The 20,768-nt window shown below is 46.7% G+C and overlaps 1 protein-coding gene across 1 annotated transcript; it reads right to left on the bottom strand.

The window, feature by feature from the left end:
• Nucleotides 1-4,007: 4,007 nt before the first annotated feature.
• On the bottom strand, nt 4,008-19,111 carry LOC144130444 (acid-sensing ion channel 4-B-like). The gene is made up of 11 exons (XM_077664362.1): nt 18,826-19,111; nt 14,840-14,994; nt 14,351-14,460; nt 13,594-13,754; nt 13,196-13,300; nt 10,942-11,068; nt 7,589-7,667; nt 5,248-5,299; nt 5,112-5,143; nt 4,920-4,992; nt 4,008-4,465 (listed from the first exon to the last, which is right to left on the bottom strand). The coding sequence occupies exons 1-11, from the start codon at nt 19,057-19,059 to the stop codon at nt 4,316-4,318; spliced, it is 1,278 nt and encodes a 425-aa protein (XP_077520488.1). The 5' UTR covers nt 19,060-19,111; the 3' UTR covers nt 4,008-4,315.
• Nucleotides 19,112-20,768: the final 1,657 nt, after the last annotated feature.

The following is a 20,768-nucleotide window of genomic DNA, read 5'->3' as shown; positions in this document are numbered from 1 at the left end:
GAGTAGTAAAACCTGGTGCTATATCAATCAAGTTGAAAACCCGGTTTTTTAACGAACCCCTCCACGACGGGGTTCTTTTCAGATATTTCTACTAAATAACAAAATTAATCCTGAGCGCTCGTTTTGATCAGGAACAAAACAGTTCACTTATAGTTTATTTTTCTAATCAAATAAAAAATTGCAATTTTTTCCAATTACCGTTTTGTTGTTCTCTTTCTTATTGATCACTGTATTTTATCGCGTACATTGCCATCAGCATCTGCAGCAATATCACGTTCGTAGAAAACCTGCTAGGCTCAGTAGTTTCGCTAATAAAATATTCCTCACGACGTCAGAGCAGCCATTTTTAAAGTGAAACGGCACCAGAGCTGGATAGCGTATATGCGGGACAGCGGTTGACGCAGCGATACCAGTGGGAGGGTAAGTCAGTGCCTAAGTTCTCGGCGCTTGCTTTTAAAAGGTAGGCCGTGCGAAATCATCTAAAAGTTGTGCCACGCCGTGAGTTACGAGAGTTAAAAGAGGCTTTTAATCATCATCAGTTAGATGCAGGGACGGCACCGAATTTGTTCTAAAATATTAGCAAGTTTTCACGTGGCAACGTACACTTTTAGTCACCAACATTTTGACGTAGGGCCAACACCGAAATTAATGTAGATCTGCCAGGTCACAGATCTGTGCCTCAAATTCTCGAGCTTAATTAACATCTAAGTGTCGCTCCGGTGGAGCATTTGCCGACAGAATCATCGCAAGAATAAATCCAAGACATTAGCCAGTTTCCATGTGGCAGCAGTGTGCGCAGGCAAGCTACATTCTCAGTGAGGCGGCTTTTCGTCAGGACTAATCTGATGTGCATGAAATCTGTTCGGAGCGCAAAAATTGAGGAAAATCGGGTTTTGCCAGAAAACAAAGAGCCTATGTTTACGAAATATGTGTTAGTTCACGCAGAGACGTGTGCGCTAGTGCACGTGTCATCGTTGCGTGAAGCAGAAACATGCTGTACGCAGACTTTTCAGCAAATCCCTAACGTAAAACTTGGCATCCGGGAGCAAGTTTTCGGGCTACAACCTTGGCGACTGTGATTTATCCGTCAGTTCACAAGCCCAGGGGGTTACCTCTCCAGCTTCTGAGCTGTTCCATTCATAACTAAGCAGGCAAGAATTGAAGGGCGCTTCCGCCCCCCCCCCCCCCCCCCCCGCTCACACACACATCATATACATATATGATAGCCCTCGTCGGTGCTCATGTCAGTGTTGTAGCAACTAAGATGGGTCGTTTGGGGAAACCGGCAGTAATCCGACAGCAAACGAACGGAAGAGACATTTACAATGAAAAGAAGGAAAAGTTCAACCTTAGAGGACCTGTCAACGAAGTGCGTTTTAAAATTAATGTAAACAATGAATGAAAACTCGTGCTGAAGAGACGACAGAAGGATAGAAATGTAAAAAAAGATATCCATATGAGCTAACAGATAAGATATGGAAGTTAAAAACTAGAAAGAGGAACCTAGGATATGCCCAGTGCGAAGAAGCCGTATACGAGCAAAGACCAGGACTAAAAACTACAAGATTAAAGATGGATTCACGCGACGGATGCTGTCGTGTACGATTCCGTGACGTCACGTAAAGCCAGGGGACCGTCCGTGTGCTGAAAGCATTCACACGACGGATGAAAAGGAATGGCCCCAAAGCGAAAAAGCGTCCTCTTTTTTCTAACCCCGTAGTCCGAAGACATGAACTGGTCGGCCTGAATCCGTGAAGCGGTTCGTCCTCGTGATCTGCGATTCAGGCCGTCAATGAATACAAGATACCGTTTCATAAAACGAGTGTCATCTCCAGACGTCGACAAACTGGTACAATAAGTTTGCGATCCCACTTTTTCTCAGCTGTGAAAGACACACAGAATCAATCCTACCTTTCGGCAGTACGCCCCTCTGTTCCTCCAAGGGGACTCCGTGGGTGGCTACGTGAACGTGACGATTCATGGAAAGCAGCTTTTACTCGGGCACCAAAGAAGGACAAGACGCCAGCACGTAGGAAACTCTGTGGCTAGAAGCCGACGGCAGGAATTTAAATCGCGTTTCTTTGCGCGTTTACAGGAGCCCTGGCAACACTGACATCTCGGTTTGAAAACGGGATAGAAAAATAAAACAAGAAAAGAGGCGAGAGGTGACTAATGCATTCGCCATTCCTGAAAGGTGACTTGCACCGTTAAAGGCAGCAGAGAAACCAGGCGAGATCGATGCCCAGTTTTTATTCAAGCTATGGGACAGACTTCATTCGGCGAAATTGACCTCTGCACAAGACACGCCCTTTAGAACGCCTACCACGAGAACATGGCGGTCAGCTATTGATACTTCAGGAAAATGCGTCGATATCTGGGCTACTTTCAGTGAGCTTCTGGTTTTTTTTTTTTTACATTGACGTGTGTCGTAGAGCAGATTCTAAAAGCGTTCTAAATGTTTAACAGCTACACGACCTCAGGCAACTGCACCTGGGGGAAAGATTGGAATGGGCATTAAGGAAGAAATGGCATTCAAGGAGACAAGTTGATTTACACCTGCTTCGCCTTGCCGCCGACTCTGCACTACGCGAGATGTTGTTGTAGCCCAGACTTCAAAGGTGTCCGTATGGGGAATCGATTAAAGAGCGGGAGGCACCACGAAGCTAATCAGCAGCTAAGTGTCACTGAATGGAAAACAAGGCAGAATATGCACGTGACTAGGGTTGGGCCAAGGTGCCGAAAACTGCGAAGCAACAGCACGCATAAATCCTTCCACATCTTCTTCGAAAGGTAATGCAATACTTCCGGCTCCTAACCTGTGTCCGATGTTTCCCGCCACCTCCCTCTCCCATCGACTGTACACCAAAGCCTTTTCTGGCGCATCTAAGAAAGCAATGGCGGACAACGGACATGCTTCAAGAAACTTAAGCATCTAACAGCAGGTGTTATTTTCTAAGAAAAAAAAATGGGAAAAGAAAAGGCAGCGGTTTATAACTTTGTATTCCTTTTTGACAGCGGTTTTTATTCGTTCTTGAATGCTCAGAATAAAGAAATATATGACAGCATGGCGCAAATGCGCCACGGTGTCATATTTTTCGTTGTTCTGCGCATTCAAATTTCTTCCTGTGTTGTTCATCAGCGCCATTCATTCGCTTCGCTCATACAGTGCTTGGATTCATTCAGAGAATGTTGGCGAAGAGAGGTAGAAACGTTACTTGCAAGGCGCCACAGCTATGTCCTTGCATCGAAGACCATAATAAACGCGTTAAACGCGACATTCGAAGAGCGCTGGTAAGGGTCATGCTGCGGCCCCTGCAGCCATCCGGAGAACGGTGCTGCATGACTGTGCCCCATTAAACTTTTGGGGTTTACGATGCACGAAAACTGCATTTGGTAGCCGGTGAGGTAGTGCATGTTTCGCTTCGTCGCCATGTCGAACGAAACGGCTCGTCGGAAACGGTTGCAGCAGCGGTGTTCAGTGAAGGGCTGTACATTACCTGGAATACCACGAGGTGTGCCATGACTGTATGATGTGTGCGCGGGAAACGCTCAACGTAAACAGGAAATACCTAAAAGGTTGCCCTAGTTTCAGTTTTGATCTTACGAAAGCGTTTCAGTATCTCTGTATAATAACATAGCTCTTGAAAGTCCTGTAGGCATTTCCGAGAACATCTACTGAGAGCGCACCACAGCAATCATTGGCTTCCGTATACCTTGGCACACTTTTATTCCGGCTGTGAAGCGAGAAACATCAAATCCAAGGAATAAAAGAGCAATACAACGTTGGTTCGTAAAAAAAAAAGAAAAAGGTCAGTCATCGAAACTGTTAATCGACCACCCAAACCACAGAAATGAAATCGAAGTCCGGGGACGTCACTGGCACGTAGACATCATTCATTCATTCATTCATTCATTCATTCATTCATTCATTCATTCATTCATTCATTCATTCATTCATTCATTCATTCATTCATTCATTCCCATTCTCACGGATGGACGAAGCCGAGGTAAAAGCTGCATGCAAGCAGCTTGAGGAATGTACAATTCAGTAAAGGACGCGTACTGTTACAAAATGCGGACAGCATTCGTGAGTTTAATAATGCAATTGAATATACTTACACAGCGGCTTTGTAGATATGTCACACTAACCCCTACGACAAATTAATAGTAAACGTATAGTGTGAGGGAAGTGTTATAAAGTGCCAGGCTACTTGTCAGGTCTGAGAAAGCTCAGCTCCCTGGTGGCATTGGGCTGTAGAGTGCGTGGTACGTGGAAGCGTTTCTCGCAAAATAATTTCCCGTGGCAATAGCTTCCCTATCGTCGGTGGCCAATGTTGAAGCCATTTGCAGAGGCCCACTGGAGAAGCGCAGACGTCAGGGCGTCGGCCAAGCTGAGCAGCACGACCATAGAGGCGCCAAGGTACATGCCCATCAGTCCTCCGGCACGGCTCAACACAGTGGCAAACTGCGTGTATACCGTCGGAGGCAAGCAGTAAATAAAGGCAGCCGCATGTAGCCGCCATTGATAGGTATTTTTATTTATTTGGAAAGTTCTATTTTATGGAGCCACACAGACGATATTTTCGACCAACAGATTAAAAAAATGAGAACATCATACTGCTAGAAACCTCGTCTGGTCATCTTACTGTGTGGAACCAAGCCAGTGTTGAGCGCTGATGTTTCAACCGTCACGATGGCGGTACAGCGCTGACACCGTATCTGACAATGATAGTGAAGGATGACAAGGAATGAAAACGCTGGCGGAAGGAAGCTTACCTCCCGTAAAAAAATGCACAAGAAGAAGTTAGTGTAGAAAAACAAGCGAAACAACGTTTATGAACATACCATCACAAGTGCTTGCTGTCCTATCGTACGAAGTGACCACAACCGGCGAAGTAAGTGCTGCATGGCAGCCTTACCTTGACTCTAGGAATCCTGGCTTGCACACGCGTCTGAGGAGACACCTGGTAAACGGTGACCTCCGCTTGGAGACTGCCGAAAATGAACACAGCGGGACAGACAAGCGATTCGAAGTGTTCAAACTCACTTCTGCAAGCGGCAAGGAGGCTTGAAGAGTTGAGAACAAGGCATGCTCAAGTTGTTTCGCTCACCGGTTCGTAGTGTATCTCGAGGAATTCGTCATCTGCGTTCGGTCCAAAAGGACAAAGTGCAAGTGATACACTAGCACGGAACTTGCAGCTCGTTTCACATTAGTGTGCACCACACAGAGAAGCAACCTCGACTTACCGTGTTTCCACGCAAAGCCAAAGCACTTTGTGTCGTCTCGAAGGCAATATCTCTGTCAAAAATTTAAAAAAGGGGGGTGGGGAAGGGAAGCAGAAGAGCAGTACTAGTACAGCGAGTAGCTTCCACACGACGGCAGACAGGTGGAAAGTAGGCTCACACCTTTGGCGCGTAAGAATACGCAGGTGCTCTGCTCTGCACAAATCTTAACGCTTCAAGTCCTTCCAAATGAAAAAAGTCCTAACACTCGATCGTTCCTGAGAGGACCACACGCGGGAGCCGTTTGAACTGGCACGATACCATACGCGAATAACTTAGCACAGTCTGCTGTTATCGATGGCCGTGTCCTCAAGTGTTTGTGCATACACCGCACTTATGAACGCAATCGCTCCGCAGGTTTCTCAGTCTCACATCCTGAATTTCTAATCCACTCTAGTACCACAGACTCACGAAAGGAGAATGTAAAACCACTCACTCACTCACTCACTCACTCACTCACTCACTCACTCACTCACTCACTCACTCACTCACTCACTCACTCACTCACTCTAACTCACTCATTGAATGAATGAATGAATGAATGAATGAATGAATGAATGAATGAATGAATGAATGAATGAATGACCGCAGTTCTTACATTAACGTGCGCGTGGAGCATTAGTGTGCGTTCTGCGACGAACATTCGTTCATCTGTTTTTTTCTACAACGCACAGGTGGCAGCGAAGCCTCTCTCGCCATGCGCGCGGCAACTGCTGGTTGCCAACATGAACAGCCTCCAGACCGAGACGTTTGGATGCGCCACAGCGTTAAGCGGCAACGTTTACCGTTATAGAGGTCTATAGGGGGCGATTTTCAAGCTGACGGCGCAAGGTAGCTCGTCCGACCCTAGCCACGCAACGACGCGGCGACACTTGTCTGCTTTCGCGTGGCGCTCACAGCGTGCCCTGTAGTGCGGCTTTTAATTTCATTTTATTTCTACTTCTGTCATACAATTTACGAAACACTGTCTGAACCCATAGCCATAGGCTAGAGTGGGGCTCAGAAACAAAAATACATGTAAGCAGAGACACAGCTCTCGTCTGAATAGAAAAGTACAATACCGGCGAAAGATCAAAACAAAACGTTGAGGAATTACAGAATTCATGTTACAGTACAGTCAATCAAATCTAACCAAAGCAACACAGCACAACAGACAAACCGAAAACGACCGTCACCTTGGTCAAATAATGTTCTTGAGGTACGCATTTCAAAGCTATACAAGTTTCATGGGACTGTTTTATCCCTGATGATAAATCATTCCAAATCTTAGCTCCTGCAAATTGCACCAACAGTTGAGTGTAAATATTATTACTTGGTGGAAAGTTAAAGTTGCTGGATTCGGAGCTACAGTGAGGTATCCTTCTCCCTTTAGATTAAAACTGTGACTTTAACATGCCACGTGACCTTAGACGCGAACGCATTTGCCTTCATACCACGTATTTAAACGTTACACACGCAAGCAACTTTTAACCTGATATCCAGCGGTCTAGGACTGAGTTTTGCGCAATGTCCGTGAGGGCTTGGAACGCTATTAGCCCATATGTACTTGAGGTCGTTCTCTGTTCAGTACCGCAATGGTCTTGCACAGACTCGCACTTCAGTTTGACTGTTATTCTAGAGCTTTGGTTGAGCCCCGCCTTTGGATTACACGCGACAAAAGATTCGTTTTTCTGAGATGCAGGACTCATTCACACCCTCAAAAAAATTCGAGATCGCCGCGGTAACCCGCATTGGAGCAATGCGAAAGCATTGACGCCTCCTCGGCACTTGTCGCCTCTATTTTTTTCGCCTCTCTTTCACTCTATTTGCTCCTCTTTTCCTCTATTGCCCCTATTTGCCTGAGAATTTGCACAATTCGTCTAATTCCCACCACGCTTCTTTCTAAGCTTTCAAATTTGACACCGCGCGTTGGCTCCGCCCACATTTCCGGTCACGTGGCACTACACTTCCGGCGTTTTAAATTTGGCGCCACTTTTGTTTTGGTCAAGGAAACCTTTTGCACATTTTTGGCTCTAATTAACTATTCATCCGATCGTCACCATATTTTTTGCGCCGCATCCTCACATCATCCTCTTTTGATTATAACCACGTTTTAGACGTTCTCTCTTTCTAGTTGCCCACAATGGCTGCGGACACGTTTTGATGACGCGAAACCACCGACATAGCCTAGTAAAGCTTTCGATGTAATAACCTTGTGCGTCCGAGCGTGCCACATAGCATTACATAGCATGTCACTGCCAGGCATGCACACATAACCAGGCAAGCCTCTCCAGACACTATAACAGTGTCTTTCAGTCTCCCTTACAAGCAGGGCTGGGAGCAGTCGCAGCTGACGCCTCCACGGCCAATTTTCACCTCCATCGCCTTCGCGCACAAAGCGGGGCCTGAAATCAAATAGGGATTATCATTCAAGCTGGCATCACTTGTATTCCGAGACGTTCAGTCACAAAAGTTGCGCTGACATCAGCATGCATAATAAAATACAGCGCAGTATTTTGGGACAGCTGCATCAAAAATCATTCACTGCAAGTGTTAATCACACTTGGAAGCTATACAACAAGCATCTCTGATTATCGCTCGTGTAATACTAGAACATTTTTAGGCGCCACAAAAAAATGGACTTCTTAGCTTGACTATAGTTCTATGTTCTGACAGCAACTCCTAGGAAGCCTTCATGCAAAGTGCAGATGCCTTCGTTGCAGTGAGTACGGAAATCAGCTAAATCAAGGTTATAATAGAGAATACACATTTAGTTGATCAATAGGCACAGTCATAGTAAAAGCGTGTGGAGTCCTGGAGAGCAAGAACTACTAGAGCGATTCTGCAAAATCCAGAATAATCATCTTTCTGCGACCCGCCGCGGTGGCTCAGTGACTCAGGATCTTTATAAATACGATGTAATTTTCCTTCTTGGCTTACACAGACTGGTCTTTGTCTTGACAAAGACCAGTCTCTGGTCGAAACGTTGAATAAATTCGTTACGTTTTTCAATGTGACTTCCCCAGCTTACTATAGGAGGTATTCACTGAGGCCGCGCTACCAGACAGCGCGAGCGCCGCCGCGGCAAACGCGCCGCCGCGGCAAACGCGCCATGTTTGCGGTCGTTTCACGCCAGCTCGCGCAGTGTCACGGTACGCCGTGAGGTATCCGGCCTGTATTGTTAGTGATCCGTAACATCTTTGCACGTTGTTAAATGCGTCAACGTCCACTTTTCTTTGTGGAACGCTTATTGTGCATAGAGTTTGCAGCAGAATTCTCTGCCGTAATTTAACCGAGCTGCGTGCCGCAACTCGGCAGCAAAACAGGCCGGCTGCATTGCACGCAAGAATGTACACGACTTGCAGCTTTTAAAATCAGTTCATAGCTGTCAGCTACTCATGCAGGACACATCGTGGATAACACAGCACATGATTAATTACCCATATTCCTAAACTGACGCTGAAGAAACTCATATTTCCAGCGGCTGTATAGTCCGCGAACTGCCGAAGCCTCATTGTTTCAGCAAAGAGGCATATTGCGTCATAGCTGCTTTATTTACGCGACAAAATGGTCGAGCAAATATTGTCATGCACTCGCAGCACGAATGGCAGACATTGCAAGAATGTTTTGCAGGTTTGATTGTAGAAACGTAGCGTTGCTTCCAGCGCACAAGACCTGGAATCTGTAGGCCGGTTCGCAGCAACGCGATGTGCAGCGATTCCGCTACATTCAGTAGTAACACGTCACTTTCAGCATACAGAGATGACAAGTTAAGCTAGCTAAACGAACAGACACGTTTAACTACTCACCTAGGTGAAAAACGGCACTTCGGCCGTCGGCACCGTCAACACACGACCGCTTGTCAAGCAATTGCACCCTCTCATAGATTTGCATGCTTCAATTCCTTGGCCTGTCGGCAAACTTACGCAGTGCACAAGGCAAACCTCAATATCGGTGAATTCAACGCACGGCAGCCGTCTTGTAGTACGTCGCACACCACGTTGGCACCTGCACATTCCTACGGGTCGACGTTTCCACAAAGTGTAACATTTTCAGCGTGCCCGCTCTTTTCTGCTTCGCGCAGTTCACGGCGTATCCACTCAGTCACACGGTGTTACGGGTCGGACAGAAATGATCTGCGGCGAGACGCTAAATACACTCACATTTCACACATAACAAGCGAGGTAAATGCTGCGGCTGCCGCGCGCACGACCACCAACATGGCGAATGCCGCGCCGGCCGCTAGCGCCCCTTGCGAATGACGTCATGTGAATACCTCCTATATATATATATATATATATATATATATATATATATATATATATATATATATATATATATATATATATATATATATATATATATATATATATATATATATATATATATATATATATATATATATATATATATATATATATATATATATATATATTTTTTTTTTCTGCGATCCGCCGCGGTGGCTCAGTGACTCAGGATCTTTATAAATACGATGTAATTTTCCTTCCTGGCCTACACAGCATGTGGCGAGGCAGAATGGCTGCACAACACTGCGATGAAGATGCCCGGTCTGTCCGAGATTACTTCCAAGAAAACATAATTAAGCTGCGTGAATTGTACAAGGAGCTATATATATATATATATATATATATATATATATATATATATATATATATATATATATATATATATATATATATATATATATATATATATATATATATATATATATATATATATATATATATCACGCTGCGGTCTATAAAAGTTATGACCATACGACAGTTCTGTTACGTGGAATGCGCACGTATGGTGGTGGTGGTTTTGTAAGGTAACAGCTTAACCACCTTAGGACAGGTTTCCCTGGGTGCATTAAGGAAAGCGCGACGGCTTGAGTGCACCGTGATACGTGCGCATTCCACGTAACAGAACTGTCGTATGGTCATAACTTTTATAGACCGCAGCGTGTGATATATATATATATATATATATATATATATATATATATATATATATATATATATATATATATATATATATATATATATATATCACACGTTATATATATATATATATATATATATATATATATATATCACACGCTGCGGTCTATAAAAGTTATGACCATACGACAGTTCTATATATATATATATATATCACACGCTGCGGTCTATAAAAGTTATGACCATACGACAGTTCTGTTACGTGGAATATATATATATATATATATATATATATATATATATATATATATATATATATATATATATATATATATATATATATATATATATATATATATATATATATATATCACACGCTGCGGTCTATAAAAGTTATGACCATACGACAGTTCTGTTACGTGGAATGCGCACGTATCACGGTGCACTCAAGCCGTCGCGCTTTCCTTAATGCACCCAGGGAAACCTGTCCTAAGGTGGTTAAGCTGTTACCTTACAAAACCACCACCACATCCAGTGCCCTCTATAGCACCAAAGATCTAGTATAAGTCTCAGTACAAACGATCGTAACTGCAAATCACTCAAAATATATCCAACGCAACGCAAAAGACAATTTCACCGCTGGCACGGTTAAATTCAAGCGGTGGAATTGCCTTCTGTTGTTTTTTTATTTAGGTGCTCCGAGAGCCGTGACGCGCCACCGGCCATGCGCGCTTACCTGCAGAACCTCCGCTTGGGCAGATCGGCGCAGCGTTGATGACGCCCCAATTGGGGCGCATGTACTGCGATGATACGCAACCGCAGGCCTCGAAGAGCCGAGCCTGGTAGCAGTAGTCGCGGCACTCCTGTCAGCATCACCCCCCCCCCCCCCCCCCCCCGCGCGAGTCAAATTAAAGTAAAAAAAAATTAATGTGGATTAGCTCAGCTACAGATAATCCAGGATATACAAAGCGAAAGACCTAGGCGTTCACTGTGTTCATTGGCGTTGGCGATGACAATGTTCTAGGCGGCGATGGCTTTGAGCAAAGTAAGGGCGCATAACTGACTCCCTGGATATGCAGAAGCCTTATTCGTGCTTTGATACATGTGGCGGTGGTGAGAGAGATGTGGCCTGAATGCATTAGCACTGACAGCGTTGTGGCTGACATGCGGTACTGCAGCAATAGCTAGGCCGCAGCGTTCATTTGGTGATCGATCTCGCGATCAACCATTAACTGCATGCCACCTCCCAGGGTGGCAGGGAGGGCGTGCTGCCTATGCAGTGTGCGGAACGCAATCAAAGCGGAACGCTACGTACATGAAAGTGAGATTGAGGTCTCCGGAGTTCCCGGGTTGGAACCCGACCGCGGCGGCTGTGTTTTTATGGAGGCAAAACGCTAAGGCGCCTGTGTGCTGTGCGATGTCAGTGCACGTTAAAGATCCCCATGTAGTCGAAATTATTCCGGAGCCCTCCACTACGGCACCTCTTTCATCCTTTATTCTTTCACTCCCTCCTTTATCCCTTCCCTTACGGCGCGGTTCAGGTGTCCAACGGTATGTGATACAGTTCCTTTCCCCAAAAACCAATTATGTATTATTATCATTATTGGGAAGGGCGCGGCGCTGCGCAACGGCGGAACACCTGTGGCTCGGTGCTACTAGTGGCGCATGCGCAGTAGAGACTAGGGAGCGAGAGAGAGAGAAATATCCGCGGTGAGGCGCGCGTTGTGGCGTCATGCGCCTCCTCGGAGCACCGCCACGGCGAAATCGCAAGTTCGCGGCCAGTACAGCGTTCGCTTCAATAGAGCGTTATTATCGCTCGCACATGAACACTTTTTTAAACACAGCAACCTTCCTTCCTGGCCGCGCCTCTATGATTCGACCCACGCGAAGCGCCTTACACAGCCCAAGCAGTCCGTTCCGCTAAATCCCAGTCCCAGAAAGACAGTTATAGGGCGCAGTTCACTTCGCTATAAACAGGAAAGCATGAAACATAAGGCTTTCAGTCGTAATTAAATAATAAAGATTGTAAAGTAAAGTATATTATCAACAGTATATAGTTTACGCTTAAACAAACAAAACGCGTTTGCGAGCTGCTTTATCGCGATGCTCGACAAAACGGTAGCCAAGGTGATGCGGTCAATCAATTGCCCAATCACGTTATTAAAGCCCTGGGAAACCGGCCTTGAAGAAGTATTGTTTTAGACGCTTTCAAAGCCGGCACGAACAAAAATAGCGGCATTTGTGTGAACGCAGAGCTGACCCCAGGGTGTGGGCCGGTATGCTTAGATGTTGGTTAGTCGATTCTAGAGACTTAATCGTTTAATTATTGAGCTCAGTCGCGTAAATAATGTCTGTCTTACGTACACAGACCGCACCAATGTATTCTCACAGTTTTTAAAATAAAAATCTGTAAACGACAAAAAAAAACGCCCAGTATATATAAACCGCTTCTTCCGGAATACACTCAACTGTTAGCCAACGCCTACACCATGTTCTTTCTCGTGACTTACAGAAGAAATTTGAAGTGGTACAAAAGAGGGAGAAAAGCAGACTGGTAAAATAAATACTTCAGCCGGTACGACTTGAATTGAAAATATTTCTTAACCCCAAACGTTTAACTATAGCGTTGCTGCCCAAAAATCTGTCCAAAGAGAGCACAAATAAATTTCGTTCTAGCACAACTCGCAGCATTCAGAACGAGCCTAGCCGCAAGAAGCTGTTACAATTCTTAATAACCGATCGGACAGAGAAACCCTTTGTCACCAGGCGTGGTTTCTATTAAAATTTTACCCCGCATAATGAACGCAGCACCCAAGTTTTAAAAATTTTTATAGGAAAAAACGTGCGTGCGTTATGAGAGTAAGTGCGGTACCTCCTACTGATGCAGTTGTTTGTAGTAGTGTGTCCTTACCACCACGCCTGTATTCGATATACTGTAATAATTGGCCCAAACATGCGTGAGAACACGTTTTAGTTATACCAGCACCCACATATGCGTTGTAGTGCTTCTCGCTGTCGACGTAACTGCTGATTTCGGGAGGCCACTGACTGCGACACGGGTTCTGGAACGGAGGACCTAGTCTCCGGAACTCCGACTGCATTATGGGAACGAAAACATTGCACAGGCACTTGGCACGGGCAGCATGCAAGCGCACAACGAGCCTGCGTGCGCGACTTTAATGCTAAGAGTTTTGTACTTAAAAGCGTATAGTTAACCGAGATCACGTCACCACAAGTGGCACACTGCCGGGAGCGCCCCCTTCCCCGTTCAGCATATGCCGTGTGACTCAAGCTTTCCTGAGCATGCAGCATTATTTCTAAGAAGCAGGTGAAGGTGGGTAAACAACGAAAACATGCACGGAGCTATTCTGTGCACGCCGGGCCTCACGCGGGAGACGGCAATGTGGGTGGAAAACCCGGCAGCCACGTATGACGTGTCCAGGGCGACGTTGATCTCGCTCCGCGGGTTGTGCACCATGACGGCGAAGCCAGCCTCGACGCTCAGGGGCAAATACTCGTCCAGCTCCACGTTCAGGATCAGGTTCAGCTCTGGAAGAATTGACGAGAGAAAAGGAAAAAAAATATCCAGGCAAATCGGAGGCTTACTCCCAGAAGAGGACAGCGGCAACAGCTGGCCGCTAATTATTATAGGTTACAGAATGTAAGTCTGCCCTGTCTTCGATTCACAGGATGCGGCTTACGGTTAAGGTGAGCCCGAAACAGAGCAAGCATCAGCGCCTTCGCTTCGAACCGGAGGAAAACAAGCGAGACAAATAAGTGCAGCAGCTGCAGGGTACAACCCAGATATTAAAAATTGTTGAACGTATACCCTAGCTAGTGATACAAGGAGAACTCTTACTCTAGGAGCCACGTCCCACCCGCGTCGCCCTCTCCTGGTCGGCTACAGTGCAATATAACTGAGTGAGACAGGGAAAAAAAAGGAGTTAGCGCTTGCACCAACATTTCTGTTATGTCATAAAGTTGAACCTCTTTATAACGAAGTTGAAGGGGGCGGGGTCATTTCGTTACAGCCGTAGCTTCGTTGCAGCCCGAGTTGACCGAGCTTCCAATCAGAATCGTCATTCCTTCGTTATATCCATTATTTCTATATAACCAGGTTCGACTGTATCACCAACCAGGTTTACCGTGTTTACACCCGGCCGTTGTCTCCTCTACGTCGCCTTTGCCGTCGTTTGGATAACAACCCACGCAGACGCAGTCACCGTAAGCAGGCACGAGCTTCACGCCGAGAACACTGAAAGAGAGGCAAAGAGTTCAGCTTAGAACATTCACTGAAATTAAAAGTACGACAGACAACTGGATAACATCTATTAGATAGACATAGATATCTCGTTGCAAGACAGCTCTTATACTGCGTTGAGAAGAAGCTACATTTTTAATCGTTGCTGGATGATTACGGATATTTTTTTGTGTAAAAGTCCACTATGTTTAGTTTACACCTTTTGTTCGTATCCACCCAAGAACCACGTTGCTGCTCGTATTACCAACTGCGCCGCTGCAAACAGCGGCACTTTTTCCTTAGATCATGGTATACAAAACAAATGGCTCGCATAGTTTGTTTTGCATCTCTGAACAAGCGCAGCAAATGAACCAGTACTGTACACGAGGCGTACTTTTTATCTCTGCAGTCCTGGCCATTGATGACACAGCGCTGCACCATGTCGTCCATCTGGTGGCCCAACTCATACTCCGCGTAGCGTGCGTCGCGGAACACGACTCGGATCCAGTCAGTCAGCTCACGCTGCAGATTCAGGTCCTCTTTTCTGATCTGGCGCGGAGCGCATAAAGAGAGAGAAACAAGAGTCGTGGCTGACGCCGCTCCTCAAGTGACAGCCTTCAATCACACAACAGAACGAAGTGAAGCGGCAAACGGAGGTCGCGATTGAAACAAGGTTTGCGCTGAAACCGGCTAAAAGCCATGTTAAAAACGAAGGCGCTTCTCTCTCTTCGGAGGTAGCGCGAATGTTTTCTTCAACACTCATCATACGTGTGTGCGCGCATAAAGCTCGCTGTTGGGCTGGGTGGTCCATAACTCTAGGTAAAAAAAAAACACATATGTTCATTTTTAGTTCCTTACATTGAAGCTAAGCCAGCTGGTATAACGCGCATTGCTGTGAGGTTTAGTGGAGCTCCGTTAAATTGCGGAAAACTTCTTTTTGTGGTGCTACTTTGCTTCCTGAATGACGTGAGGAAAGTTCATGCTCAAGGGAGGTTTATCGAAAGCGATGACGAGGCTACAGATATGCAGGAGAATAATGCAAAGCTGGTAGTCATCGCCGCTTAGATACGTCTGCTCGCTCGTAAAGGCCAATTTTATTAAGACAAAGCGCAGTTCCTAATTTTCTTCTGCTGGCAGTTAGTTCATGCTTGCAGTTACTGTAAACATGTGATTAATTTTCGCGTTGTCATGGGGTGGGACGGGCGCTCGTGAATCGCCGCCAAACTTCAAAATGCCTTTCCAAAAGGAAATCCTGGAGGTCGCGTGCTTGCAACGTGATCTGCTCCTGCAGCCAGGGTTGGGTTCCGTCTATAACCATTCCTTTCGCGAATGACATGACGTGTTTTCCTGGGTAGCACCATGAATTCTTGCTAACACCGCTGTTGTGCAAACTTAAAGCAGCTGTGCTTGAAATTTCAGTAGCTATATTTGCTGTGCAGAATCCTTTACTGTTTAAAACTTGCCATCCAAGTATTACATGCCGCATATCATTCTACACACTCATAAAGAACCTGCCGGAAGACAAACTATAGAAGCTGAAAGCCTTGCTTTTTAGCCAAATATAAGGGTAGAACGTGTTGACGTATGTGCTCGAAGCATACTGCAATAAGGTGTTTGTCTGGGCTAGTCGGTACATGGTACTAAATGAAGGCACAGCGCACGAAAGGCGGGACTGAGAAAGAGACAAACACAGCGCTGTGTTTGTCTCTTTCTCAGTCCCGCCTTTCGTGCGCTGTGCCTTCATTTAGTATCGAAGCATACGTTCGACCATACACAGTCGGGCTGAAGGAGAGAGCGCGCAAACGTTAATCCGTTGTTTGAGATTTATCCCATATGGCAAAGGGGCTTGACGGTTACCACTGACGCGGGCCGAACTGGGAGCGAGCACGCGTTTTCCTTCGGAGTGAACGGCGGTCGCAGCGGTTATGAGCGGTGGGGCAGTGGCGACACCACCGAGGTGCGGCGGGAGGCGGGAACAGACCCCATTGCGAAGGCCGTAAAAGAAAAACGGGCGCTCCCCTCGAGACCGGCTGTGATCTGGCTTGCCCGCAGCCATCGGCGTCACTTTGGCGCAGATGGCTGCGGCGCGCGTCTGTTCTTTCTCTCCTCTTGATTCTTTCAGCTCTCTTCTATCCGCACGATGCAGTGATAATACACAACACAACGCACTCCATGCGTAAAACTTCACTATAGGCGCAGCTGAACTCTCGAGGTATTCGAACTGCACACGCAGCTAGGAGTCGCGGCCAAGAACAGCGACTCTCAGAGGGCAATTCTTTTTTTTATGTTGGCTTTTTTGCACTGCGTGTTGTCTAATAGACAAATCACGCTTTACAGGGCATGAAGTTCCCCGCGAGTCGTGCTTTGTTTCATTGAGTTTCGATCGAATGGATTTTTCTGATTATTTTCAAAGAATGTGTAATATACTTCGCCTATACGTTTGCGGAACGTGCCTAGCGATGGATACTTATAACCATCACGAACATGTCGATGCAGTTGGTTTCACTACGATAGCTAGGGAGGTTGTCCTACTAATAGCAAGTAAAGAGCGTGGGAAGTCAAAGCAAATTTTGAGAGGTGGTTTTTGGCGTCGTCATCATCATCATCACCAGCCTGACTACGTCCACAGCAGGGCGAAGGCATCTCCCATTCCTTTCCAATTAACCTTGTCCTGTGCCAGCTGCGTCCACCTTATACCCGCAAACTTTTTAATCTCATCCGCCCACCTAACTTTCTGCCGCCCCCTGCTACGCTTGCCTTCTCTTGGTATCCATAATATGCTCATATGCAGTCCGTTACTCATAACGAACGTCGGTGACTTCGCATTACATGCCCTGCCCAAGACCACTTCTTCTCTTTGATTTAGGCTAGAATGTCATTAACCCGCGTTTGTTATCCGACCCACTCTGCCCCCTTCGTCTCCCTTAATTTTCCTTTCCATATCTCGCCGCGTTGTCCTCAATATAAGTTGAACCCTTTTCGTTAGCCACCACGTTTCTGCCCCATAGGTGAGTACCGGTAAGATACAATGTTATATACTTCATTAGCTATAATTGGCGTAATTATACTTTAATGATCTAATCTTACAGAAAAGGCTGGTGCCGCCGCGGTGGCAGAGTGGTTACGGCGCTCGGCTGCTGGCCCGAAAGAAGCGGGTTCGATCCCGGCCGCGGCGGTCGAATTTAGATGGAGGCGAAATTCTAGAGGTCCGTGTACTGTGCGATGCCAGTGCAAGTTAAAGAACCCCAGGAGGTCGAAATTACCCAGAGCCCTTCCCTACGGCGTCCCTCAAAGACTGAGTCGCTTTGGGACGTTAAACCCCCATAAACCATAAACCATAAAAGGCTGGTGTTACAATGCCCAACGAAAAAATCCAGTGTTGAGTGCGTTTAATACAAATACCGTTTCTTCGCGAATTAGTTCAAAAGGAATTTCGTGAAAAACAGCTGCAACACCTGCGGAAGCGCCATCCGTAGGACCGTATTAAACATCCACGCTGATAATCACTTTACAGTAATTTCTGTTTTCACCCTGTTACTCAAGTAATTTTCATGAAACATTTTAATCGTTTCGTTTTCAACGTGAGCTTATACTGCTAATTTGAAGCCAAGCATCGTGTAATGCTATTGTATTGTGAGAGTTGTGAGCATTAACGCATTAAACTTATTGCGCGCAAATGCTTCGTCCGATGAAATTTCTAAAAACTCACGCGTTTTTTTTTTTCAGCTAAAAAAATGGCATGTGCTAAAGTTAATTAGGTGGAAACAATACAGTAGGATGACCCTCAGCACGGTACTGAGTTTTATCAGTAGATGTTCCGCGTTCAAGGTGATTATTAAACGCTATTAATAAATTAAACATTATTCTAAACACGTTAGTTCTTCTCTTGAAGAAAAAATTTCTAGGATGTTTATTTTTATGTTAATGCAAATTTCAACGAGAGCTAGAGCGAAGCGTAATGCTGATGCCAGTCGCAGTGTTTAGTTTATCTGGGCAGGGGTGTAGTGGTAGGGGCGTAGCGCGTGCGCCACGCACGGCCGTTTATCCATCCATGGTGCGTACGGCGCGACAGCCGCAGAGAAGGAGGGTGGGATGTGGGTGCGCGACGTTGACAGTGTTGGAGTAGATGGGTGTAGTGCAAGCAGTCGTAGGTAGTAGGGGCGTTACGTACACGCTCACTGACATGATTTCGCCAAACGTGGCTTTGTATAAGGGATGTCAACCGTTCATTCTATGAATCAATGAGTCCCTTGTTCCTCATTCCCAATTAGAAGTCTCGTATCCCATAGTATATGACATTGTGACGAAGTTAACCACGTCACGTGCTCATCGAGCCGACATCTCCGCCTTTCCTCACAAGAAGAGTGTTCGCTCTCTCACCGCGACGTCCCTGTCGGTAGTGTTGCAGAGGATGCGCCTCCAGCGGAAGATGGCCGCGTTGGGGCCCTTCGTGGGAGGCAGGTCCCGATTGCACAGGGCCGACTTGCGCACGCGGTTCAGGTTGCACACGGTGACGGCGGGGAAGGTGGCCCACGCCGGCTCGTACACGGACAGCGTCACAATGTCCTCGAAGCGCAGGTAGTCGGCCACCACGGCCCCCAGGTCGTGCACCATGAGTGTCGCCAGCGCCGACCACACCAGCAGCCAGCAGAGGCGCCGCAGTCGGCACATGGGCGCCGGGCTCGCCGCGCGACGCAGCCCGGGCAAGGCGCTTCGCTGCAGCGCCGCCCTGAGAGCATTAGTCGCATACGATGTAGATATTTCCACCGTGTACACACTGAATTTGAAACACCTGCTCTTTTGACTGCTAAGAGCGGGTGCAGAGAGCTCTAGCCACCACTTCTGCTGTGCTTGCACCAGGTGCGCACAACAGATCGACCAGGAGCGCTGCATGGGCGTCGCCATGTTCTTCGTTGTACTGATGCGTGCACGGTGGAACTGAAGTGTGTGTGTCTGTGGTGGGGGGGGGGGGGGGGTGTCTGTACCTGCTAACGGTAGTCCAGAGAGCAGGTGTTTTGACACCTTTTTGTACACGCTGGAAAGGCTTAGACACATTTCCACAAATAGGTCGGAGGCGGCTAGCATACCAGACAACTGGGCTGGGGGAAACACCTGATCGCAGCAATATAAATGGTCGGCACACGAAACTAGAGTTGTTAAGCACTCCCCGCAGTCCAAAAAATACCTGCTCTGAAGGTCGTTAACAGGCCCATAAAGTTGTAAAAAAACTGAAAATTGGTTCTGAGGAAAGGAAATGACGCAGTAACTGTCTCACATATTTCGGAGGAGGAATAAACTTTATTAGGCTTTTCTGTAGTCGTTAGCCCACGTTCGCCCCAGGTAGCCTCCATGAAGAGGCGACCTAAGGGATCCAATCTGCGATGTTGGCGTATGATATCTGTTCCCAGCTATCAGCTATCAGCTTCAGCTGATAGCTGGGAACAGGAGGGATATGGCAGGAGCTTTCTGGGGGATGGATTTCCTTCGCATCCCCAGAAAAGATGGTCATCACCTGCGTTAAGGTTTTTGTCACAGATTTGGCAAATAGGATTAACTTCACCTTTTGTAATTAAGGCCAACCGATATGGGCTCATAAGACTTTTTGTCTGAGCTCTTCGAAGAGCCGTGGCTTGTGCCGTGGTAAGTTCTGGGTGTGGGCGTGCGTAAAGGAGTCTGTTTTCACTGTATATGTTTGTAACCTCGTTGTATGTGGTGGGTGGCTCCGCCGGCGGCTCATTCGTGCAGACGGCAAGGTTGGATGGTTAGCCCTCGGGCATATTCGTCCGCATTCTCGTTTCCTGACACCCGAACCGCGCCGTAAGGGAAGGGATAAACGAGGGAGTGAAAGAATAAAGGAAGAAAGAGGTGCCGTAGTGCAGGTCTCCGGTATTAATTTCGACCACCTGGGGATCTTAACTTGCTTATGGTTAACGAGCGCAAAAAAGACGAAGACGAAGAGAAGAATACGACAACACGACACAAGCGCCCACACAAGCGCTCAAGTGAGCGCTTGTGTCGTGTTGCCGTAGTCTTCTCTACGTCTTTTTTGCGCTCGTTAACCATGAATACGTACCAACTAGTCCAACTGCTTGCATTAACGCATCTTAACGTGCACTGACTTCGCACAGCACAAGGGCGCCATTTGCGTTTCGCCTTCATCGAAACGCGGCAGCCGCGGTCGGGTTCGAACACGGGTACTCCGGCTCAGTAAACGAGCGCCTTAACGACTGAGCCACTGAGCTCAACTAATTTCCATTGAGAATTTGGGAATTTGCCGCCGTCTGAAGCGCCGCCATGAAAATCTCGAAGTTTTTAACACCGTG

Source organism: Amblyomma americanum, chromosome 4 (genome assembly GCF_052857255.1).
Source record: "Amblyomma americanum isolate KBUSLIRL-KWMA chromosome 4, ASM5285725v1, whole genome shotgun sequence".
NCBI classification, from domain to species: domain Eukaryota; kingdom Metazoa; phylum Arthropoda; class Arachnida; order Ixodida; family Ixodidae; genus Amblyomma; species Amblyomma americanum.
Note: the sequence above shows the minus strand (reverse complement) of the source record. Positions and strands in the feature narration are given on the sequence as shown.

Excerpts from the sequence above, each read along its gene's own strand:
- LOC144130444 (XM_077664362.1), bottom strand. The coding sequence starts at position 19,059 with ATGGTGCACGACCTGGGGGCCGTGGTGGCCGACTACCTGCGCTTCGAG. Across the intron at positions 13,755-14,350 it reads AACGGCCGGGTGTAAACACG|AGCTGAACCTGATCCTGAAC; the intron begins GTAAACCTGGTT and ends CAATTCTTCCAG. Across the intron at positions 4,466-4,919 it reads CCAGGATTCCTAGAGTCAAG|TTTGCCACTGTGTTGAGCCG; the intron begins GTAAGGCTGCCA and ends GTATACACGCAG.